Source organism: Triticum urartu, chromosome 7 (genome assembly GCF_003073215.2).
Source record: "Triticum urartu cultivar G1812 chromosome 7, Tu2.1, whole genome shotgun sequence".
Taxonomy (NCBI): Eukaryota; Viridiplantae; Streptophyta; class Magnoliopsida; order Poales; family Poaceae; genus Triticum; species Triticum urartu.
The window spans coordinates 537843437-537869862 of record NC_053028.1 but is presented as its reverse complement, the minus strand read 5'-3'; the positions used below and the strand labels follow the sequence as shown (position 1 = coordinate 537869862).

Sequence of the window (26426 nt, the reverse complement as noted above, 5' to 3'; positions counted from 1 at the left end):
TCAGCATTCTTAGGATCGACAAAACCTTCCGGCTGCATCATATACAATTCTTCCTTAAGGAAACCATTAAGGAATGCCGTTTTGACATCCATTTGCCATATCTCATAATCATAGAATGCGGCAATTGCTAACATGATTCGGACGGACTTCAGCTTCGCTACCGGTGAGAAAGTCTCATCGTAGTCAACCCCTTGAACTTGTCGATAACCCTTAGCGACAAGCCGAGCTTTATAGATGGTCACATTACCATCCGCGTCTGTCTTCTTCTTAAAGATCCATTTATTTTCTATGGCTGGCCGCTCAACGGGCAAGTCAGTCAAAGTCCATACTTCACTTTCATACATGGATCCTATCTCGGATTTCATGGCTTCTAGCCATTTGTCGGAATCCGGGCCCGCCATCGCTTCTTCATAGTTCGAAGGTTCACCGTTGTCTAACAACATGATTTCCAAGACAGGGTTGCCGTACCACTCTGGTGCGGAACGTGTCCTTGTGGACCTTCGAATTTCAGTAGGAGCTTGATCTGAAGTATCTTGATCATCATCATTAACTTCCTCTCTAGTCGGTGCAGGCACCTCAGGAACATTTTCTTGAGTTGCGCCTTTTTCCGGTTCAAGAGGTAATACTTCATCAAGTTCTACTTTCCTCCCACTTACTTCTTTCGAGAGAAACTCTTTCTCTAGGAAGGATCCATTCTTGGCAACAAAGATCTTGCCTTCGGATCTGAGGTAGAAGGTATACCCAATAGTTTCTTTAGGGTATCCTATGAAGACGCATTTTTCTGACTTGGGTTCGAGCTTTTCAGGTTGAAGTTTCTTGACATAAGCATCGCATCCCCAAACTTTTAGAAACGACAGCTTAGGTTTCTTCCCAAACCATAATTCATACGGTGTCGTCTCAACGGATTTCGACGGAGCCCTATTTAAAGTGAATGCGGCAGTCTCTAAAGCATAGCCCCAAAAAGATAACGGTAAATCGGCAATAGACATCATAGATCGCACCATATCTAATAGAGTGCGATTACGACGTTCGGACACACCATTACGCTGAGGTGTTCCAGGCGGCGTGAGTTGTGAAACTATTCCACATTTTCTCAAGTGTGTGCCAAACTCGTGACTCAAGTATTCTCCTCCACGATCTGATCGCAGGAACTTGATTTTCCTGTCACGTTGATTCTCAACCTCACTCTGAAATTCTTTGAACTTTTCAAAGGTCTCAGACTTGTGTTTCATTAAGTAGACATACCCATATCTACTCAAGTCATCAGTGAGGGTGAGAACATAACGATAGCCACCGCGAGCCTCAACACTTATTGGACCGCACACATCAGTATGTATGATTTCCAATAAGTTGGTTGCTCGCTCCATTGTTCCTGAGAACGGAGTCTTGGTCATTTTACCCATGAGGCATGGTTCGCACATGTCAAATGATTCATAATCAAGAGACTCTAAAAGTCCATCAGCATGGAGCTTCTTCATGCGTTTGACACCTATGTGACCAAGGCGGCAGTGCCACAAGTATGTGGGACTATCATTATCAATCTTACATCTCTTGGTACTCACACTATGAATATGTGTAGCATTACGCTCGAGATTCATTAAGAATAAACCATTCACCATCGGAGCATGACCATAAAACATATCTCTCATATAAATAGAACAACCATTATTCTCGGATTTAAATGAGTAGCCATCTCGTATTAAACGAGATCCTGATACAATGTTCATGCTCAAAGCTGGTACTAAATAACAATTATTGAGGTTTAAAACTAATCCCGTAGGTAAATGAAGAGGCAGCGTGCCGACGGCGATCACATCGACCTTGGAACCATTCCCGACGCGCATCGCCACCTCGTCCTTTGCCAGTCTCCGCTTATTCCGCAGCTCCTGCTTTGAGTTACAAATGTGAGCAACTGCACCGGTATCAAATACCCAGGAGCTACTACGAGTACTGGTAAGGTACACATCAATTACATGTATATCACATATACCTTTTGTTTTGCCGGCCTTCTTGTCCGCTAAGTATTTGGGGCAGTTCCGCTTCCAGTGACCACTCTCCTTGCAATAAAAGCACTCAGTCTCGGGCTTGGGTCCATTCTTTGGCTTCTTCCCGGCAGCTTGCTTGCCGGGCGCGGCAACTCCCTTGCCATCCTTCTTGAAGGCTTTCTTACCCTTGCCCTTCTTGAACTTAGTGGTTTTATTCACCATCAACACTTGATGTTCCTTTTTGACTTCTACCTCTGCTGATTTCAGCATTGCAAATACTTCAGGAATGGTCTTTTCCATCCCCTGCATATTGAAGTTCATCACAAAGCTCTTGTAGCTCGGTGGAAGCGACTGAAGGATTCTGTCAATGACCGCGTCATCCGGGAGATTAACTCCCAGCTGAGTCAAGCGGTTATGTAACCCAGACATAGTGAGTATGTGCTCACTGACAGAACTGTTTTCCTCCATCTTACAGCTGAATAATTTGTCGGAGACTTGATATCTCTCGACCCGGGCATGAGCTTGGAAAACCATTTTCAGCTCTTCGAACATCTCATATGCTCCGTGTCTCTCAAAACGCTTTTGGAGCCCCGGCTCTGAGCTGTAAAGCATGCCGCACTGAACGAGGGAGTAGTCATCGGTACGTGCCTGCCAAGCGTTCAGAACGTCTTGTTCTGCAGGGAGAACAGGTGCGTCACCTAGCGGTGCTTGTAGGACATAATCTTTCTTGGCAGCTATGAGGATGATCCTCAGGTTCCGGACCCAGTCCGTGTAGTTGCTGCCATCGTCTTTCAACTTGGTTTTCTCTAGGAACGCGTTGAAGTTGAGGACTACGTTGGCCATTTGATCTACAAGACATATTGTAAAGATTTTAGACTAAGTTCATGATAATTAAGTTCATCTAATCAAATTATTCAATGAACTCCCACTTAGATAGACATCCCTCCTGTAATCTAAGTATAACATGATCCGAGTTAACTAGGCCGTGTCCGATCATCACGTGAGACGGACTAGTCAATATCGGTGAACATCTTCATGTTGATCGTATCTTCTATACGACTCATGCTCGACCTTTCGGTCTTCTGTGTTCCGAGGCCATGTCTGTACATGCTAGGCTCGTCAAGTCAACCTAAGTGTTTGCACGTGTAAATCTGTCTTACACCCATTGTATGTGAATGTTGGAATCTATCACACCCGACCATCACGTGGTGCTCCGAAACAACAAACTGTCGCAATGGTGCACAGTTAGGGGGAACACTTTCTTGAAATTATTATGAGGGATCATCTTATTTACTACCGTCGTTCTAAGCAAACAAGATGCAAAAACATGATAAACATCACATGCAATCAAATAATAATAGTGACATGATATGGCCAATATCACATAGCTTCTTTGATCTCCATCTTGAGGCTCCATGATCATCTTGTCACCGGCATGACACCATGATCTCCATCATCATGATCTCCATCATTGTGTCTCCATGAAGTTGCTCGCCAACTATTACTTCTACTATTATGACTAACGCGTTTAGCAATAAAGTAAAGTAATTTACATGGCATTTCTTAATGACACGCAGGTCATACAAAAATAAAGACAACTCCTATGGCTCCTGCCGGTTGTCATACTCATCGACATGCAAGTCGTGATTCCTATTACAATAGCATGAACATCTCATACATCACATATAGATCATTCATCATTCATCACAACTTTGGTCATATCATATCACAAAGCACTTGCTGCAAAAACAAGTTAGACGTCCTCTAATTGTTGTTGCAAGTTTTACGTGGCCGAAACAGGGTTCTAGCAAGAACGTTTTCTTACCTACGTGAAAGCCACAACGTGATTTGTCAACGTCTATTTACCCTTCATAAGGACCCTTTTCATCGAATCCGCTCCAACTAAAGTAGGAGAGACAGACACCCGCCAGCCACCTTATGCAACTTGTGCATGTTAGTCGGTGGAACCGGTCTCACGTAAGCGTACGTGTAAGGTTGGTCCGGGACGCTTCATCCCACAATACCGTTGAAGCAAGATAAGACTAGTAGCGGCAAGAAAGTTGAAAACATCAACGCCCACAACAAATTGTGTTCTACTCGTGCAAGAGAACTACGCATAGACCTAGCTCATGATGCCACTGTTGGGGAACGTTGCAGAAAACAAAAAATTTCCTACGGTTTCACCAAGATCCATCTATGAGTTCATCTAGCAACGAGTGATCGGATTGCATCTACATACCTTTGTAGATCACGCGGGAAGCGTTCAAAGAACGGGGATGAGGAAGTCGTACTCAACATGATCCAAATCACCGGAGATCCTAGCGCCGAACGGACGGCACCTCCGCGTTCAACACACGTACGGTCAGCGTGATGTCTCCTTCTTCTTGATCCAGCAAGGAGGAAGGAGAGGTTGAGGAAGATGGCTCCAGCAGCAGCACGACGGCGTGGTGGTGGTGGAGCTGCAGTACTCCGGCAGGGCTTCGCCAAGCACTATGGAGGAGGAGGATGTGTTGGAGAGGGAGAGGGAGGCACCAAAGGCGTGGGGTGAGAAGTCCTCCATCTCCCCACTATATATAGGAGGGCCAAGGGGGGGGGCGCCGGCCCTAGGAGATCCAATCTCCTAGGGGGGTGCGGCCAAGGGAGGAATCCCTCCCCCCCAAGGCACCTAGGGGGTGCCTTCCCCCTTTGGGACTCTTCCCTTCTTAAACCCTAGGTGCATGGGCCTCTTGGGGCTGGTGCCCTTGGCCCATGTAGGCCAAGGCGCACCCCCTACAGCCCATGTTCCCCCCCGGGGCAGGTGGCCCCACCCGGTGGACCCCCGGGACCCTTGTGGTGGACCCGGTACAATACCGGTGACCCCGAAACTTGTCCCGATGCCCGAAATAGCACTTCCTATATATAATTCTTTACCTTCGGACCATTACGGAACTCCTCGTGACGTCTGGGATCTCATACGGGACTCCGAACAACATTCGGGTTACTGCATATACATATCCCTACAACCCTAGCGTCACCGAACCTTAAGTGTGTAGACCCTACGGGTTCGGGAGACATGTAGACATGACCGAGACGACTCTCCGGCCAATAACCAACAGCGGGATCTGGATACCCATGTTGGCTCCCACATACTCCTCGATGATCTCATCGGATGAACCACGATGTCGAGGATTCAAGCAACCCCGTATACAATTCCCTTTGTCAATCGGTATGTTACTTGCCCGAGATCTGATCGTTGGTATCCCAATACCTCGTTCAATCTCATTACCGGAAAGTCACTTTACTCGTACCGTAATGCATGATCCCGTGACCAGACACTTGGTCACTCTGAGCTCATTATGATGATGCATTACCGAGTGGGCCCAGTGATACCTCTCCGTCATACAGAGTGACAAATCCCAGTCTTGATCCGTGTCAACCCAACAAACACTTTCGGAGATACCCGTAGTATACCTTTATAGTCACCCAGTTACGTTGTGACGTTTGGTATACCCAAAGCACTCCTACGGTATCCGGAAGTTACACGATCTCATGGTCTAAGGAAAGGATACTTGACATTGGAAAACTCTAGCAAACGAACTATACGATCTTGTGCTATGTTTAGGATTGGGTCTTGTCCATCACATCATTCTCCTAATGATGTGATCTCGTTATCAATGACATCCAATGTCCATAGTCAGGAAACCATGACTATCCGTTGATCAACGAGCTAGTCAACTAGAGGCTTACTAGGGACATGTTGGTGTCTATTATTCACACATGTATTACGATTTCCGGATAATACAATTATAGCATGAATAAAGACAATTATCATGAACAAGGAAATATAATAATGATGATTTTATTATTGCCTCTAGGGCATATTTCCAACACGCTCTCTACAACTACAAAAGATATGTGTGGAATCACACGAAATAAATTTGCTCGCATTTGATCGAGCTGGACATGTTCACTATATATCCAATACGGATACATTAGGGATTGGAATACTACTATAAAAATTGGCGTGTGGCTGTTCCAAAATTAGTTTGTGACCATTGAGGAGTACTGTGGGTTTGAGAACCCGCGATCGATGGCTCTGAACAAGGTTCTTATACGTGTTCGAGTACTAAAACTTCCAAACAACTACTTGAGTGATACGGTTGTGAGAGGTATGTGCCAAAATATGGGAGAGATCTTCGATGTTCAAATCCAACTTTCGGTTGGTTATGCTTGAGCCTTTGTATGGCTGAGAGTCAAAATGGATAGATTTGTCTCCGTCGCTAAAGGAGGACAAAAGGAATGGTACCAGGTCAAATATGATAAGCTACCTAATTTTTGTGGCAACTATGGACTCATAGGTCATTGGCATATGAAGAACCAGACGAATGCCCCATGCGTTGCTGTGTATTTTGTATAAAATAAAAATTGCGCAATAAAATTTCACTGAACTAATCAACCTAGCTATAGTGTTGCGTTTCTCCAGTAGCAAGATAATTCATTTACCAACATTTGGACAAAATAAATAAATGTGAATCTCGATGTATAAGTCCAAAATGGAGCTAAACGAATTAGAACATGCATGCATGCCTCAAATTCCTTTCATGGAGCAGTAGTGCGAGCTACACGCATGCGTCCATTTTCTTTTCAAAGCAAACATTTGGGCATGTATAATGGTTGATAAGATAGTCTTATCTTAAGTTTTGCATGTAATTTCTATATGATAAAAAAGATGTCTACAATGAGTCATGTATTAGCTTTATCTTCAATAACTAGCTATTCCTAAAAACGTGGTGAGACATATTGTGCTAAGAGATTATCTTTTGTCTTCTCTTAAATAAGAGAAGACAAACCTTTTCTTACGGGTTCTCTCTCCTCCACCTCATCATGTATCCTACGTGGCACTCCTAACATAGCACCATTGTACATGCCCTTATGAGTCAGTTACTGCGTGCATATTTGCATGCATGCATTCAATTACTTCATGCACTTGGTGGCGGCTCTCAACATGTATATCTAAGGGCTATTGTAGACTGATCTAATATATCTAACGGCTAAATTAATTCAGGTGATGTGGCGCAAGGAGAAGGCAGAGAATTCCTAGTAGTGGGGGCTAGCTATTTAGATAACATGATATAACAAAACTGGAGTTGGAGACTTTATCATGGCAGATGAGGGAAGTGGACGTGGTGGTGCCCGAGGTTCAAGTCGTAGTAATGGTAGAGGCAGGGTGCTCCCTTAGGAAGAGGATTTCACCTAGATGATCTTGAGAAAGGCCAAAATGGGGAGGATTACTGAAATAGCAATATTCCAGGAAGTTGGCATCAGAATGCAACATATGGTTAAAAGGTTATCACAAACCCTTCAGACAATGGTGTGGCATAGTAGAACGAATTAAATGGTAGTGCTATTAATGATGCAAATATAACGGATGTCCTTCCTTCTGCTATAAATAGATTGGCACTCAATTCTGATGGAGCGTAGACTAGAGTTACAACCTATCTTATGCGGGCTTTGGTTTCAGTCGGCTCTAATTCTATGGTAGCAAATTTTATGAATTAGTTTGATGGAAATACTAGCAATTCAGATCCTTTACCTACCCCACTGAAGAACTGGAACAAGAAAAACAGAAGGTAAATGTTGGTGAGGCAGTTGGTACCACTGAAGCCATTGAAACTTTTGAGAGACTAGTAACCCACAAGTATAGGGGGTCGTTTGTAACCTTTTTGAATAAGAGTATTGAACCCAACTAGGAGCTAAAGGTAGGATTTATATTCTTTTCAAGTTCTATCGACCACCAATACAACTCTATGCACACTAACGTTTGCTTTACCTAGAACAAGAATAAAACTATTTTGCAAGAATAAAACTAGAAGTAGTTTGCAAGATAATAAATAATTAGTGGTTTAGTAGAAAGCTTTTGAGAACAATGAGAAGGATTTGTCCCTAGGCAATTGATATCTAGATCGGTAAGCATTATTGTAATTTTATATGAGGGAGAGGCATGAGCTTACATACTTTCTGTACTTGGATTACATGCACTTATGATTAGAACTCTAGCAATCATTCGTAAATACTAAAGATCATTAAGGTAAAACTCAACCATAGCATTAAGTGTAAAGTAATCTTTAATCCCATATGCAACAATCTATTTACCCGAGTTTGTGTTTCGCATAGGAGAATCGAGCTATCGTTCCAATTGGGCCAGCCCATTTAAGCGTTTCCAGCATTCTGGTTTTGGAACCTTCGAGAGGTTCCCCAGCTGGTTTTTTTATGGTTTTGGGAAACTTCTAGAAGTTTCCTGAACCGGTTTTTTTCTGATCTGTTTCTCTTTTGTTTTTTTAGTTTTTTCCTGTTTATTTTTTCCTTTTCTCTCATTTTTTATTTTTTCTATTTATTTTCTTTACCTTTTACCTTTTTTCTTTTTTTTCTTTCCTGCTTTTTTATTTTTCATTTTCATTTATCAAAATTACTTTTCTTTTTCAAAAAATGTTCAGAAATTAAAAATTGTTCCCATTTTACAATTTCTTTTTCATTTTACAGAGAATGTTCTTGTTCTCAAATTTTGTTCATAAATTCCAAAAAAGAATTAAAATTTTTGTTTGTTTCATTTTAGACAATGTTCGGAAATTCAAAAAATGATCACCATTTTAAATTTTGTTCACAACCCAAAAAAATATATTTTCTGTCGTTTTTTCTGTTTATTTTCTTCACCTTTTCATTTTTTCATATTTCTTTCCTATATTTTCTTTTTCATTTTCATTTCTAAAAATTACTTTTCTTTTTGAAAAAATGTTCAGAAAATTAAAAATTGTTCCCATTCTACAATTTATTTTCCATTTTTACAGAAAATGTTCCTGTTTTCAAGTTTTGTTCAGAATTTCCAAAAAATATAACTTAAAAATTTGTCTGTTTCATTTTAGAAAATGTTTGGAAATTCAAAAAATGTCCACGTTTTCAAATTTTGTTCACAGCCCAATTTTTTCGAAAGAAGTTCCCATTTCCAAAAAAATGTTCACATGTTTAAATTTTGTTCGGAAATTGGAAAATATTTTGGAATTTCAAAAAAATGTTCCTGTTGCCAATTTTTCACAAATTCATAAATGTTCAGGAATTTCAAAAATTCTTCTTACTTTTCTAATTTGTGCACAAATAAAAAAATAGCTTCGCTTTCAAAATTTATTCACATATTCAAAACATTTTCATGTTTCAAAATTTTTTCACAATTCAAACAATGTTCGCATATTTAGTTTAAGTCCACAAATTAAAAAATGTTTGTGAATTTCAAAAAAGGTCTGTTTCCAAATTTCTTTACATATTCATAAAATGCTACCTTTTTCAAAACAACTCACAAATTCAAAAAATATAGTTCTTCTCAAAATTAATATGGAAGTACAAAAAATGCTCAAGTTTTGTAATTTTGGAATATATTCACGTTTTCAATTTTGATACTGTTATTTAATATTTGCATTTACAAAAGTAGTTCATAATTTCAAAAAAATATTATCGTATTAAATTTGTGTTCCTGTTTGTTTTTATTTTTATTTAAGTTCCCCAAATAATGTTTCTGTTACAAAAAGTATATTTTTTAAAACCACAATTGATTTGTTTTTAAAAAGTTTTAATCTACTGTGTTTTTTATAGTTCAGATACGCTTGGCTGCCCTTTTACCGACAAAACCTCAGTTACTAAAACTGGCTATGGATAAGATTCCATGGAGGGAGGTCTTGCGCTCGATCCCTCGCCAACTTACTTTATGGGATTATTACGTGAATTGTTTTTATTTTTTGCGGCTCCCGTAGTTTCTTTATATCCGCGCTGCAAATGTGTCACGGTGGCTAGTGCATCGCACACATCACTCGCAGGTCGTGGGTTCCTTTCATTAGCGTTTTTTTTTCCGATAAATCATCTCGCGAAGGACAGTGAATGGGCCGGCCCAGGTGAGCCGCCTCCTGTGCGAATCGCCTCCAGTTTGCCGCAGCAAGTGGCATATAGGAGGTTCCGTACTTCTCAGCTAGTTGCTCCCGGATGGCTTGGTTGTCAGATGGGAAATCACTAGTTAAAAAGTAGTCGTTACAAAGATCACTCCCATCTCTCAGATTGCGATAAGTGGCACACATACATCCCAAGTTGCGACAAGTGGCATGCTGTATGTGTGTCATTTGTCGCAACTTGAGAGTTTTCTCTTTTTTCTAGATCCATTTATTCAAAACATTTTATCTTTTAACCCGCGCATCCAAATCTGAAACAGTTTTCATTGTTGGATTCCTCGCGTCAAGATTTTCAAAACTAGATACCCTGTTGATAGGTTTTGACAAACTTTTTTCATGAATAAACTGGACAAAAAAACCTGACGAAAAAACCGACCCAGGAGCACGGGTTTTTTCCCTTTTCGAAAGAGGCATGCCCGTGCCTCTCGCGGAAGCACACCCGTATCTCTCGCAAAAGCACAACCACGCCTCTCGCGGAAGGAAAAAAACAGAAAACACATTTTTTTTCGTTTTCAAAAGGCACGGCCGTGACTCTCGCGAAAGCACAACCGTGCCTCTCGCGGAAGCAAAACTGGGCATCTCGCGGAAGCAAAAAAAACAGAAAACGCGTTTTTTCCCGTTTCCGAGAGGCACGGCCATGACTCCGGCGAAAGCACAGCAGTGCCTGTCGCGGAAGAAAAAAAATAGAAAACGCGTTTTTTCCTTTTCCGAAAGGCATGGCCGTGACTCCCGCGAAAGTACAACCGTGCCTTTCACGGAAGCAAAATCGTGCCTCTCGCAGTAGGAAAAAAAACAGAAAACGCATTTTTTTCATTTCCGAAAGGCACGACCGTGACTCTCGCGAAAGCACAACCGTACCTCTCGCGGAAGGAGAAAAAAAACGCGTTTTTTCATTTTTGAAAGGCACGGCCATGACTCCCGTGAAAGCACAACCGTGACTCTCATGAAAGGAAAAAAAAACGCATTTTTCGCATTTCTTTTTGAAAGCTAAGGAAGACCGGTAGAAAACCTAAACGTCGAAAAAACCCGAAGGAAAACCCGTTTAAAAAACCGAGAACGCATGCGTAAAAATAAAAAATAAATAAAATCCGGAGGGAGCGTCGAGAGCATGACATGTGACAAATGGCTGAGAGCATGCCAAATGACGCTGATCGTTACGAGACTTCCGAAGGAACGCTCATTAATTAATTGCTCTCTAGCTAAAGCTAGCTTGGTTGCCCAATTAAGGGGCCTCGCCCCGTTAAGGTATTGACTAAATGCATCATAGAGGTTAGTCTTAAAGTCTCAGCCCAAAACAAGTCACCACACAACGGAAAAAAAAAGATAACAGATAATAATAAAAAATGATAGCACAAATCTTAGAGCAACAATCAACTGGGAGAAAAATTGACTGGCCCAAATTCAAATTGCAGCCAACTTTTTTTTAGAAAATCAGGGATCATCTTCCCGGTTCCATTTTAAAGATAATGAAAGCAACAGGACCACCACACAAATCATGTCTATACATGTTCTCAAACTCACGCCAACACATAAAAAAGCTAAGCACGCAGCCTCAGCCGCATTATAAATTGCAGGCAACTTACATATAGCTGAAGTATATATACACTCGGCTCAACTTCTACGTGCAAGTTTTAGGGCAAAAATATAACTACACCGGTGGCAACACCTCATCCGACGACTGAGGCGCCTCTTCCGGCTCCGAGGCTTTCGCTGTCATCGGCGGTGGCGGCGGCGAGATCACGCACCGGCACATTGGGCACGTCCTGTGCGAGTCCAGCCACATGTCTATGCACTCCACGTGGAACAGGTGCCTGCACGCCGGCAGCTGCCGCACCATCTCGCCGCCGTGGATGTCCTCCAGGCAGACCGGACACATCACGCAGCTTGGGGCCGCCAGCTCGCCCTCGCTGTCGCCTGCCTCCAGCGGGCACACGTACGCGAACGCCGGCGGCGCGTCCACCACGTGCGCGCGCGCGCATCGGCCAGGTGCTCGCGGCCGCCCGCCCGACCTAGCCGTGAGAGCAAGCACGGGACTCACCGGCCTCCCCGTCCGGCGATGAACACATGATGTCCTGGGCGCGAAGCATCCGAGGACGACCAGCAGCGACGCGACCGCGGCCGCGAAGGCGCCGGCCCTCCAGGGGCCGACGGCGGCGGCGAGCACGCAGAAGAGGAGGATGGCCACGCAGGCGACGGCGATGCCGTAGAAGGCGCGGTACCTGAAGACGTCGTCGTTTCCGTCGGCGTCCGCATCGCTGGAGCGGGAGCTCGCCGAGAGCCTCGGGTAAAGGCCGAGCATGATGAGCTGAGCTGAGTTGAGTGCAGAGACCAGAGTGTGTAATGAGTTGTACGTACGTGCTTGCTGCAAGATGATTAAACTTTGATGAGGAAGGAGCAGAGGATGCAGTGCTGCCACCAACGTTTTCGCGGCAATTTATAGTGTTCCGTCGGCTTAAGGATTTAGCGCAAGGTTTTGGCGTGTCGCTGCTGCTGCCGCAGCAGTTTGATTCAGCTTTTTTCAAGTAGAAACTGATGGACTAATGGTCTTCATTTCTACTGGTGGCTGCCTCACGTACGCCAGCATAGAAAATTACGGTGTTGCATTGACGTGTTGACTGTGGTTTCCAGATGACGGGCGCGTTTGCTCAAAAGAAAATATTTGGCATGCGCACGGCGGCTGCAGAATTGGCACGGCCCTTATACATGTTTTCAAACTTGGACCCTGGTAACTTGATAAATGCCACACAAACACATGGCAACTTCAAACGTTTTTTATGCAAGTTTAGTAACACAAGGATGGCAGTTTTAGTTGTCAAGTATAGCAACTTTCTTTTCGAAATGGTAAGTTTCAGCTTTTTTGGGATTTGTTTTTCCTTTTCGGATGACAACTTTAGTCATAAAAAACGCCAGGGCTAGAGCGCTTCGTGTCACAGGTGTGATACTTATCATTTGGGTTCAAGTTTTAGTCGATTCTATGTGGCATCCAATCTTTTTAAACCTTTCTTGTTTTCGCAAGCAAGATATTTGTTTTGAAACAACTATCTAATTTTCCAATCAAGTAAGATGGAATTTGTTTTGAAACAACTATCGGAAGCGGCGATTCGGCGCCCGAGCCCATCTGCGCTCGAAATCGCGACGGCCCGTCCGTGACTTGGGATGAGGAATAATGCCGCTGGCTCGTCTGACAGGTATCGAGAGAAAAGGATTACGCCACGGAATACGGTACGAAACAGTGGCGAGTTGGTGGGTCCGTAGTGACGGGGTCGGACGGAAGGAGGACGGGGCTGAGGTGGTCCGTGGACCAGGACGTTGACCATATGGGTGGGCCTAGGATCAGATAAGGAGCTCAGGTCGTCGGCGGAGACGCTGAGCCGTCGCTCCACGTATGGCGTTCTGTCCTCCGCGTTTGGGGACCGGAGTAAATGCGACGGCCGAACCCCCAACTAACCCCTATACCGTATCTATCTAGAAGGGGCTAGGACCGCTTGACCCCGTCCTCTCCCAGGGCGATCTACTGCGACGCCATTTTTGTGTGCATCTCGTAGGGAGATTTCTGCAGCCGGCGCAGGACCGGGCATGGAAGAAGCAGGCATGGAGTTCCTTCTGGACGCCGTGGACAGGTGAGTGAGCCCAGATCTGCCTTATAATCCCTGCCCGAAGTAGGTACCTAACCTACCGCCATGTGCGGCGCCCATGGCCGTCCCTTTTTCAGGTTCCCCTTGCTTGAGGAATTCGCCGACAGCGTTGAGCATCTAGATCCAGTTCCTCTGGGGCGGATGCAAGCGAACGAGCCCAGTTACACGGGTAGCCCTGTCTCAAAAGATGATTCTGGGTGCGGCCAGCAGATTGGCGAAATTGAGGTGAACGGAAGGCAACCTGCTGCTCGCCGCCGTACGAACACATCTCCAACTCGGTCTGGACAGTCAACTGACAGGGTGAACCCAGAAGCACCCGGGTGGACTAAAAGGTACGATTGCAGAGGCCCTCCTTTGTTATTGCAAGAATGCATTTGCTATGCTGAGTTCAGGGGAATGGTTTGCCAATATCTACTTGTGATATTGAACTTCAGAAAAATGTACGTTGGTTTCAGCAGAAGCTAAACCTGCGAATTTGAGAAAAATGTTTTGGCAAAAATAACTTGTGAGTTGAAACTGAAGAAAAATAGATAGTTCAAGGGTAGTGGGAGTTTAAATTTGCGTTCGTGCTAAAGGATGTGCTACTTAACTGTAATCTGTTGAACTTTGACTGGTGGAATAAGGTTACGGCTAGGGAGCGCGCCACTGGACAGGACACCATGTCCCAGCCGTATGAGCGCTCTGGAGGAGTCGATGCGCAAGTACGCTGAAGAGCCCAGCAAAAATGTGGTGCGACCAACACTTGGTCTGACTTTTGATTCGCTTGGTGAAGCATACGACTTCTACAATTTGTATTCCTGGGAAAACGGTTTTGGCATTAGATATGGAAAGAGTCGGCTGAACGTTGAGAGGACAAAGTGCATGCAAGAAATAGTGTGCGGTTGCTCGGTGAGTGTTGTAGTTACGTCTGCTATTCATTTTGTTCGATAGATAAAATGCATTTTAATTTCCAAATTCATACGTGTTGGTGATGACTGTCTGTTATGGTCCACTGTCAAACAGGGGAAGCCAGAAGCAGAAAATAGTAGATCGTGCAGGTGTGAGTGTCCAGCTTTGATAAGATTGTTGCGAGCAGCGGACAACAGCTGGTACATTACAGAACACAGAGAGAACCATAATCATTCGATGTCATTGACAATGGGTGAGAAAGTTCACCGGCCGTCGCACAAGCACATTGATGTGTACACTAAGGATCTCATAAAATAGCTACGGGAGAACAATGTTAACCTTGGCAAGGTGTACAACATAATAGGATGTTTCTTCGGGTTGGTTGAGAAGGTTCCATTCACTAAGAGGACTCTGAAGAACATATGCGGGAAGATCAGTCGGGAGCAGGCCGATGATGATGTTAGGAAGACACTTGAAGTGTTCGCTGACATACAGTCTGGTGACCCTGGCTTCACATACAGAGTGGTGGCTGATGATACAAGCAAAGTGAAGAACCTGATGTGGGCAAACGGGAGCAGCCATATGCAGTACCGTTTCTTTGGAGATGTTGTCACTTTCGACACAACATATAGTACTAACTTGTACGACATGCCTTTTGGATTACTTGTTGGGGTAAACAATCATTTTCAGAGCATCATCCTCGCTGGGGTGCTGATGTGCGACGAGCAGCAAGAGAGCTTCGAATGGGTTTTCGCCGAGTTCCTTCGAATGATGGGAGGACCTGCCCCAAAGACTATCTTGACGGGTTAGTTCGGTTTCGATAAGTTCGGTTCTTTGTTAACCCTTGGAGTGTAGAAAGGCATGTCCTTATTCATCATCTGACCATAATATGTTATAGACATGTTCGTTGCAGATCAGTGCAGAGCTATGGAACTAGCTATCAAGAAGGTGTATCCAGATACGATGCATAGGTGGTGCAAGTGGCACGTGCTGAAGAAAGCAAAGGAGAGTCTGGGACCTTTGTACACCAAAAAAATGACTTCCAGGCTGATTTTCACAAAGTCGTGAACCACATGTTAACCGAAGATGAGTTCGAGACGGCATGGGGTATGTTGCTGGATAAGTACAATTTGCGAAAGCACGCATATATGACACAGATTTATGAGATTCGAACAAAGTGGGCAAAACCATACTTTAGAGGTGTTTTCTGTGCCAAGATGACCAGCACACAACGGAGCGAGAGTGCCAATCACATGTTGAAGACATACATGCCCCCATCGAGCCCCATGCATGTGATTGCCAGGCAGTATATGAGACTGCAATTTGACAGGGAGCGTGAAGAGAGCTACGAGGAGAAAAGAACTATGATTGTAAGTCGACCGTTTAATTTTTTCATTGCACACATGGCAAAACCTAAATGCTAATTTTTGGAACTTATTTGCTATTCTGTCAAATTGTGTTGCTCTTTTGCAGGGAGGTGCAGTGAGAAGAACAAATTTGGCTATAGAGAGGCACGCCAGTAAAATATACACCCGATCTATGTTTGACGAGTTTGGGACATTTCTGATGGAAGCCACAGCATATAACATAACGGAGATAGAGAAGATGAAGAAGTATGTGGCAACCCACAATAATGCGGCAAAGAGAGAGAGATGGAGCAGAGTTGTTTATGAGGTTACTGTCGCGGATGATCAAAAGGAGTTTACTTGTGAGTGTGGTCAATTCGAACACACTGGTTTGTTGTGCAACCACATTCTAAGGGTAAGGGAAATGTAATTTGATTTCCGGTGCCATAACAGTTTGGTAACATGAGTTCTGGAATGCAGGTAATGGAAATACTACACCTAGAACAGATTCCAGCTAAACATATTGTGAAAAGGTGGACGAAGGACGCAAGAGACATTCTACCAAGCCATCTGCAGCAGTACCAAAAGGACAAGCGGACCAACACATCATTCACATGGAGGCATTCGACACTGTACTTCAAAGCTATGGACGTCGTTCGAATGGGGGATGCGAGTGCACAATCATTTGATTTCATGCTAGCTGGGATGGAAGATCTACTAGTGCGTGGAGCACCTATTGCGGAGAGGAGAGATGGCCTCGGGTTTGAGGATCGGGTGACGACCTTAGACCCTGTGAGGCAAAGTGATAATGGAGAAGTTGCTTTCGTGCTTGGTTCAGGTGCCGATAGAGAGAATAGCATGGCACATTCTGTCAGCATCAATGACTTGGAAGGGCTGGCAGCACCCGCTAAGCAGAGGGGGGTTGGTAGGCCAACAAATAGCAGGGAGAAGGCACCGTACGAAGGACTCAGTCGACGTACATGTTTCTGCAGCATCTGCAGGAGGAGAGGACACAAGAGAACTACATGTCCTGATAGAGGGGACGCACCGAAAAAGCCGAGGAAACCTGGTCGATGCAAGAATTGCGGAATCGAAGGTCACCGTCGGAACACGTGCACCAGGCCATTGGGGTTCGCTGCAAACTAGTTTTCAACATTCATGTCTTATGTTTTGCCGATCGGAAATTACTAGTTTGTTCTAGTACGATCTGCTCTTTGCATGCTTATCTCCACTTAGATGGTATTCATAGTTGTATGATGAATAAGATTATGTAGTGTCAGCTGTGCATCCACGCTCTATGGCAATGTAGCAAGATAAAATGTGCTGGACTTGAGTGAGGACTTTCGTGTTTCATATTGACTGAAGCTGAAATGTTTATTTGACTATCATACTGAAGAAAATATTGTTTCCTGGTTTTTAGTACGACTGCATGTGAGTATATGTGAAGAACATGCAGAGTGGAGATGTTTGGTTTGAATGACACCTAACGTGAGGAGACACAGTTTTCTGATTCAGTGACTCACAACTGTGAGAACTCATAGCCGGCGACATGTGGCAACCATGCGTGTGGTGGCTCAGTTTACTTCCATGCGTGTGGAGCGCGCGCACCATGGAGTTCAAATTTTGAACAAGCTAGTAAATGCATAAGTTGTGAGCCCTGGATAGCATACGACGCAGAAACCAGTATAAAGGCCGAGGGTGAGGCAGCTGCCTGCCTAGTAACCACTTTCTCAAAGTGTTCATCTCGTAGAGCAGGGGCGTCAAAGGACTCCGGAGATGGCACCAAGTGCTGCTGAGCCTGAAAGCAGTGGCACGACGAGGAGGTCTCAATTGAGTGGTTCAGCCTTCGGTCTTGAGGATCAGGTTCTACTATCCTCCTTCTACATTCAACTTCTGAATTGTGATGTGTTCTTGTTTCTTATGACTTGCATTTTTTAGGCAAAGGCCTCTCCTTTGGTGGCATCAGTGGAAGCTGCTGGAGTACAACTGATTTGGCTCCGCACGGTGTAGATGTGCCAGACGAGGTGAGTACAGAACTACAATCTATCCCCTGATTGCTGGTAAAATGACATAGCCAACAGCTGAAAAAACGAAACGATTTTCATGGGGAAGTTGTTCAAGTAGATCGTTGGGAGACTTGTTTGCTCGCTCAGGGAGTGGACATGAAGGCGGAGGAAGGAGATGTTCAGGAGGGGTTCGGCGAGCACGATCCATCCGTCCAGACGACAGGCGATGGCACTGCGGACGAACAAGTTTCAGAAGATGCCTCTGCTGTCATGGACTCGTTGAGAAAGGGAAGCGACGAGGAAGAAGAAGTCAGCAGCAGGGTGGCGAAGCGCCCGCATGTGGAATCTTAGTTTGTGATTTCCGTTCACAGTTTGTAATGAGAGTATCTGTCGGCAGCTAGAATTATATGTGTCTCCAATCCGTGCAGTAAAACATGTAGTTCGTACTGACATGCGTTGAGCTCTATTAGAAAAAAAATTATGGTGTGGGGAAGGGGATGGAGGGGGATTCCGGCGGTGGTTGAGGGGGCAGTAATTTGATAGCCCGACGATAGGCTCTGTTGCGGACGGACACCCAGTACGTACGTTAGGATTGCGTCGTGCCGTGTGGGCAAAATTGATGGAAACAAGAAAAAACCATTGTCCGTCGAACTACTGACCGGGCCGGCTCATAAGTCTGATCTTGGTTAATTATTAACACATGGGATTAAAAATCATAGGGAAAAAAACCAGGGAGCGTGCAATTAAGCTGGGTGCCGGTAAGAAAAAAAACGACCTTAACGTAGTAATTGCATACTCTTTTTTCGTTTTTCATCCTTTACCTTCTATTTTTCGCGCGACAGCGGTCATTACATGGTTGTCATGCACAAACGAAAATACCATAAAGGGAGTAAATAATGAAATTTCAACTATGGACCATCATGGTTGCTTATAAAAAAGATTCTTCAATTTTGGACCATCATGTAGGTTAGTGAGATACTATATAATTGTGATGGGGGATTGCAAACTATTAGGGGGGAGAGGATGGATGCATGAGGAGATAGTGGCATAGTTGAACTTTTGCGATTTTTTTATTGACAGCATAACCTTAACAATACAAGTATGGAAAAAGAACTACACAACTATATTAGAGGGGATCATGTCAGCAGGAATGAACAAGTTGACCTTTTTTTCTTTTTTTTTCTTACGAATCTAAACACACTTTACAAAACAAAACAAGTTCATGGGGATACAATGAATGTCTGGTGGGTTTATAAGCCAGAAATGGCGACCATAATCCAGACCGAAATCATTTTTAGCAATACTACGTGCCTCTATGTTGGTAGATCAACCATCGAAGATGAATGTGCAATGATCGGAATCTCATGATGTCCCAACTATCTCCTTGACGATGCAAGCATATGCTCCTCCCGTGTGCTGCTAGATACTATGGAGTACTCCCTGACAATCAGAAGCAAAAACGATTTCAGACAAGGACAAATCCGAGGGTAGTTCTAGCGGCTCCCAGAATGCTAACGCTCCAAGAATTGCAGGCTCCGAAATACCTTGGATCTTTATGCCTGACGCGCCTCAGAATTCGCCAGCATAATCAATACAAATAGCGATGCAATAGCCATCCAAATTGTTCCTTGAGATCACACCAACCACTATGATCTTTTAGAACCGTGGTGGTAGAGGTATACACTTTTGCATTGGTTGTTCAACGGATGCCAACGTATGTGGTATGCTCTTCTTATGCTTACAATCCTATATCTCTCCGATGTATCTCATGATGAAGTTATGAGTAGTTAGGGGACTGTGGAAAATGTTGTCAGGTAGTGCCAGACGCCGTGGGTACAAAATAGCCAACATTGTTATTGCTCCATGGGTGAACAAATCAGAAGAGATTGTGTCCAGTAGGAAAAGAGCCTAGGTGCTGTTTGATGGTACAACCAGTTTCAGACCTTGCAACGGCCAAACACATATAGATACTGTGCAAACGAGCAAAGAGTGTTGCCGTGAATCATCAGAAGCAGATAAAACCACAGCTCGTGCTAGTTGACATATGCAGATGGTTTAGAACATCTGCCGTGGGAATAGATTGTTGCGCTAGCCGGCATCAAAAGATTTTACATTCATATTGAAAATCAAGGGCCTGTAAGGCGTGATCATCTCAGCGCATACTGCACGTTGAACTAAAGGTGTAGGCCAATTCCATGTATATCGGTCCCAGTTAAGGGTGGCTATGTGAAATGACGGAGAAGAAATCAAGATAATCAAGGAATATGATGTAGATAATTGTCCTTTATGACATCGAAAAAACATAACCTAAAAAGAAATATTGGTTTTGCCTAGTTGGTAAAATGTATCTGAATCATGTAGATTGGCTCAAATTGTGGAGCATAATAAAAATTGTGATTAATGAATACCAGGCACCCCCATGATCTCGATTAGGAAAATCAATGAATCGGTGACGGCGCTCTTTGCAGATGGGATCATAATCGCGATTGGCATATTTGATATGTCAGTTTTATAAGTCCATCTAATAAAGATAGTTTGGGGAAAAATTGCAAGGATGTTAAGAAGAGGAAAAGATGGACTATTAATGATCATCCATTAAATTAAGAAGAGATTTTTTTGGCTTGTTAAAACACGAGATGAAACAGGTCAATGTCGGGAAACAATGTAGGGGTGTGATGAAAATCATAGACTTAGTGATTAGGAAAGATATGATGGCTGCATGCAGATGAGATATGTAAATGATAGCACGGAAAGGTGCACGGGCATGGATTAATTAAAAATGATGGGCATGCAGATAGTTGAGAGCGATTAGAAGAAGACATGCGCCCCCTCGCAGAACAGTAATGAATAAGAGAATCATTAAAGAAACGTTTAGTTGGTGGGTGGGCGCGGGTGAGCATGGACGGGTTGCTGCACATATTCCTTTTATTTGTCCTGCCCCAGACTAGTCCTGTTTGTACTATTCCGATTGCGAGAAGATCTGGTTGGCTGGTTGCTGTCCCAATACCATAAAAAGGACGTGCCCAGAAACAACATAACTGCCTCATGTGGGTGCGCATTCATTTGTTTTTTTCTTCCCCCTGGTCCCGGTCTCAGCTGGACCAGCAACAAATAGTCTTGAAAAACGAAAAATATATAAAGTGTGCAACTACTCCGAGTGGCATTATTTATTTTCAATAAAAGAAACCCGGAGCATGAGATGCGAGGTTGTTCCCGTGCAGGCAGGCGTGTAACGCGTACTAGTCGGGGTCACGACGACGTGTCCGGTCTACGGATTGTTTTGTGCATCCAGCCGTCTCGCGCGCCCTCCATTAGCAAAAGGCAGCTAAAAAGTAGGTTGGGGAGAGGGGAAATTTGGGCGGCAGGAGAGAGTGCGCAGTAATTTGACAAGACAACACATTGGTCACGTGGCGCAGGACACTTGCAAGTTGCATTTACACGAAGCTACTCCGCTCTCTCCTGAGTCGTGGTACTTGATAGCCCATTGCGTTGCTGAAGGCATCAATTCTCCCTGAAGAGAGCAATCCCCCTCCTCCCCCCATTGACACTGTAGAACAAATCTGGTGGCCGCCGGTGTAGCAAAGATCGACCATCCGGCGTCCAAGCCGGCACCTAGGTGGGTGTTCTTTGCCGATTACGTTGCTGGATTGATGCAGGAGGTGACTACCGTAGCTTTCCCTTTCTTTCGTACAAGCTGGTGGCTGATTCTTGCCTTTTTGGAACACTTGTCTTTTCCTTCTATGCATGATGGCTGGGAAAGCAGATGGAGCCACCGAATCGTCCATGCAAGAGGGGTCTACCCAATGGTGATGGAGAAACCAACTTAACAAAGAAAAAGTCAAGATCCCACCATGGAGAGGGTGAAGGTCGAGACAGCGACGGCGACGCCGCGGATCCCATTGTAGTTTCGAGCAGCGGCGTTGACATACTTGCATTGGAAAGCTCAGTGAGGCCATGCACTTCCCTTTCCCTGTTCGTCCATTCTTTCTTGGATTGTACTACTCTTGTCCTGCTCTCACTTTTTTTCCCCAATGGCTACTCGAAAAGTGTTCATTATTTTGCTGACGCATGTGCGTGTCCCCACAGGATTTTGAGACTAAACACAAAAGGAAGGCATCGAGGGGGGCTCGAAAGCGGAAACAACAATGTGTTGGAGGATCTGTGACCAGGGCGAAGAAGAAAAGATCTCGCAGAACCCCGGTACTAGTTCCGGCCGCCGGATCTCGACCTGCACGAACCAGGACTCCGGTAGCTGCTAGGAATCTTGTGGCCGTTGGTCCACCTGGGATGGAATGAGAGAGTCAGGTACTCCATGGTAGGATTGTTAGGTGCACCTGGACTAGCAAGCACATCGTCGGACTTGGGCTAAGGTACTACCAGGTAGTGCATAGGACCGGCATGGCCAGTTTGTTAACCACTGCTTGGTTTGGAGAGGCAGATAGGTGATTCTACGCCGGCTGCTTAGCAGATTCTGTTGGCAAGATATGAGATTCACCTTCCCTGACGGGCAATATAGGATTTTTAGCCCGGCGTCCATAGTTAGAACCTTGGGTCTAAGGAATAGTGGGCGACATGTCAGCTTACTGAAGATACCTCCCAAACAGAGGCAGAACATAGCAGAGGAGATCAGGAGTGTGCTGAACATAGATACTAAGGCGGCCACAAGAGATGGTGGATTAAGCATAGAAGCCATCTTAGAGATGTTTCGAGGCATGAATCCACTGAAACTATCTAGAGTTCAGGAGAGAGCTGCCGAGATGGGGTTTTCATTACTATCTGCTGGTACATATGTTGCCCTCAAGCAATCATACCAAAACCTACCTTGGGAAATCCTTGCATGTGTGTTATGTGAAGGCGGGACAGGGTTTTTTGACCTGGCAGAATGGGCATTTGAAGTAATTAGGGCAGCAATCAAGAAGCTCGCTGAAGATCTTGCAGCTGGGGTACGAACATTGAGAGTACCAAGGTGCCATTTGGCTATCATTGTAAGTAAAAAATGATACAACATATATTATAACATTTTAGTTTCCTCAATTGTTGTCACTAACTTGCCAATGATTACATGGACATCGCACATCCTTGGGTGTTCGATTGGCTGGATTTTGGGGCAGACAATGTGGAACCAAATAAACTCCCTAGAGTCAGCGAGTACACTGAAGATAAGATCAAGAAGCTGATCTACTTGCTGAGAGAATACCCTACACAATTCAGGGTATGAATGAAGTATCATTTGTTCTTTCGCATGTCCAATATATATAAGTTGTTTTGCTGACATGATGCTTCTGGGCTGGGCAGACAAAACCGGAGGACTACCTGGATGGCATAGATGAGGTGTGGAATCCAATCGTTGGAGAGGCGGGCGGCTTATTGGTTAATCCATGTAAGCATCTATGAGCGAGTTATCTCTGAAAAAAAACAAATGAGGGGAATACAGGAGTCAATCATATAGGAAAACAAAATTGTGCTGAATAAATTATGAAATAGTTTATGCTAACAAAAAAGAAGAGCCCATTTGGATTGAATACATTAATGTTAATAAAGTACAACAAGAAAGCTTCTGAAAATTATTGCTTGTATGCTATTGCAGCGCAAAGGGAGGCTTTGCAGGAGGTACTAGAAGATATTGCAAAAAATACAGACAATGAATACTCTGGTGAGCAGGCTAGACGCAAAGGAAAAGAGAAAATGGATGAAGAAAGTGATTCATCTGGTAGCGACGGTGATGGCGACTTCATACACCCACATGAACGAGCTGCTAGAAGACTACAACGGGCTGAAAACAGAGGTTTGATTTTTAGTACAAGAATGAACTAAGCATACAAAAAATGTGTGGACTGAACTCCGACTTGCTCGAATTGCAGGTGAACCAATTCAGACGAACCCCCCCGGTAGCATTCGTATATCAGGTGCTCTGGAGAATGTACCGATCCCAGGTTGGTATGAGCATAAATAAATCTTTGAACTGTCTGAAAAACTAAAAACCTTAAACATTTTTCTAATTTGTGCGTGCATTCCCAATTTGTTGCTGCCAGTGTGAGCCCCACGTAGTATGAACCTGATGAAGGCCAGAGTTCAGTTAAGGGGCAGTGGGTGGCAAGGAGGCAGCAGCAGCAATGTGCTTTCCAGGGCTGACCACAATGAAGGAATGTCACCAGAAGGAAGGTTTGCCTGTCGAGGTTCGCAGGGACATACTCTGTCAGATGAACTAACGGCAATTCAGCAAAGGGCAAAAGAAGACATTGAACGTGAGCCTCCATATGCATTCTTTACTTATAGTAATCTTATTTGTTCATCGCTGGACATGAAAAAGATAAGGGAACCTAATTTTGAAACACTTATAACCGATGTGTTAGGTGTTGCAGGCACATGAGGCCTCGGAGGTGTGTTGCTTAGGCTACTTGCATCCAACCAAGCTGTCTCCAATTATATTGATGAGCCAGCTGACAAGGGCAGGGACGAGCGGTTGATGAACCTAGCTACATTAGCTCTGAACTTGGTCAACCGTGCTGTTGACAATCCGGAGTTGTCTGAGGGTAAGTAATTAGAAGAACACACATTCAGGTCACCTGGGGAGGAGATTGTTAATTTTCCCTTCAATAGGAATCTTTGAAGAATCTACAAATCTGCTGTCAGGATTGGGCTTGGGTGGAAACAGTGGAGGTGAGTACTTAGCATGCTGGAACAAAATCATGAACATATTTGTGAGGGTATCATATTCAGGTTGATATCAAAGGATTGACACATTGTTTTGTCTTGAAAAATAGGGCCCTCAACTCTAGTGAATGAACACGGCAATGGCGGCCCAGCGGTACCTGGCAACAATGAGATTGATGACATTGATTGGGATGATCTTGAGAAAGAAAGCCCACCAGTTGCAACACAGGAACTGATTGATAGTGACAAACTCTTAGCTAGGAACATGGAAGCTATGTTCAATGAAGCAAGTACATATCCCATTCTGATGAAGTAGAATGAAATTCGGAGAAATGTACATACTTCAAAATATGACGTCACTAAAAAAATTCCCGATTGGCAGATATGCATGATGCGTCGCTAAATGTGTCATCAAATGTTGAAACAAATCTCGTGGGAAGTGAAGTGGCAGTGATTGGCACATCCAATGTGGCAGCAGGAGGTGAGAACATGGAGCAGCAGGTTGCATCTCCTGTGGGGCAGGACACGGTTGATGAAGACCACATAAATTACCTGCTATCATGTATGAACACTTGCATCCGATGGATTGCATGGATTGGAGGTATGTTGTTGTTTCGTGTATGCAGAAGCGATCTGCTACAAACCTGTTGGTTAGTCACGTGTCCTCGTAGTTGATATGCTGTTATCTTTTTCTATGGCTCAGCAATGTTGGTAGTTGGGAGTGGGAGGCCCGGCGATGATACAGACGTTGATCCTCCATGCAATGGAGTGATACTGCTGGGTTGGCATGATGAAGGCCATGAAGCACAAGCTGAGGCTAGCAGGGAGGGGTACGTAATAGCTAGAAGGAGAAATACCGGAGACGGATTGTGGATGTTACGACGAATTGTAGACCTGGCCCAACATACCGTAGGGAAGACGAAGGTAATTTTACATTTTGTAGATACGGAATAAGATGGTTTTGGGATCTGTAAACAAATCATGACGATTGTTCATGTTGATTGCCTTTATTTGGTTCTAGACGGGGGTGAAGGACCTGCTTCAACAAAGAGACTAGCTGCTGAAGGAGGTGCCTCTGCAACCAGATTCCAGCAGGCTATTATGAGCTATCTGAAAAAATGTGGGATGGAGTGCAATAATAACCAGCGGAGCATGGAGCATGGGGCTGGGATGAAGGCACATACTGATCAAGATAGCTCAAAGGGTAAATGCAAATGGGGGGACAAGTACCCAAAATTTGTTGGTCTATCCCATGATGAACTGTCGAAGGGGAGTATTGAAAAGTTCCATGCTAACATGCTAACCGTCGAAGGGGAGTATTGAGAAGGGGAGTATTGAAAAGGTAAAAGTCTTTATCATTGTGCATTGCCATTTCATTACTTTTTATTTGATGACGAGCATGATATACATTATAAAAATGGTGCCATGTTCTAGGAAATGGGTGAAGCACTTCCAACCAATACTGGCGGTGGCATCTGGTGAGGACATTAACGACGAACTCACTCCAGGTGGTGATGTGACGTTTAACCTCATGCGATGCATAGTGCGCGCACTAGTGGAGAAAGAAAAAAATGTACAAAGGCTGACTGGACAGATGGAGAGGACTCTTTGATCCTAGATTTGTGGTACGAATTGTACTTATGAAAAAAATTGCAAGCACGTATCAAATAAGTAAAGTGAAATTAAAAAGATGCTAACCTTTGTTTATGGGAAATTATTTGCAGGACGAGGTGTGTAAAGACGATGAGGATAAGGACTGGGATTACATCTACAGCATGATGGACTCTAAGTCGATGGGGTACAGAATTGAATGGCTGACCAAGGTAAAAATCCTCCTGAATGTAGTACTGAGAAAGACCATGCTATCGAAATTCCTGAGATAAGAATACTGACATTTGTCTATTCATTGATTGTGAATGTAATAAATCAGTTCATGTTCCCGGTG

General features: G+C 44.2%; 1 protein-coding gene across 1 annotated transcript; it reads right to left on the bottom strand.

The window, feature by feature from the left end:
- Window positions 1-11365: 11365 nt before the first annotated feature.
- On the bottom strand, window positions 11366-12337 carry LOC125525854 (E3 ubiquitin-protein ligase EL5-like). Its single transcript, XM_048690860.1, has one exon. The coding sequence runs from the start codon at window positions 12249-12251 to the stop codon at window positions 11601-11603; it is 651 nt and encodes a 216-aa protein (XP_048546817.1). The 5' UTR covers window positions 12252-12337; the 3' UTR covers window positions 11366-11600.
- Between the last annotated feature and the right edge of the window lie 14089 nt (window positions 12338-26426).

What these genes read in the sequence shown, in the direction of transcription:
- LOC125525854 (XM_048690860.1), bottom strand. Translation starts at nt 12,251, where the DNA reads ATGCTCGGCCTTTACCCGAGGCTCTCGGCGAGCTCCCGCTCCAGCGAT.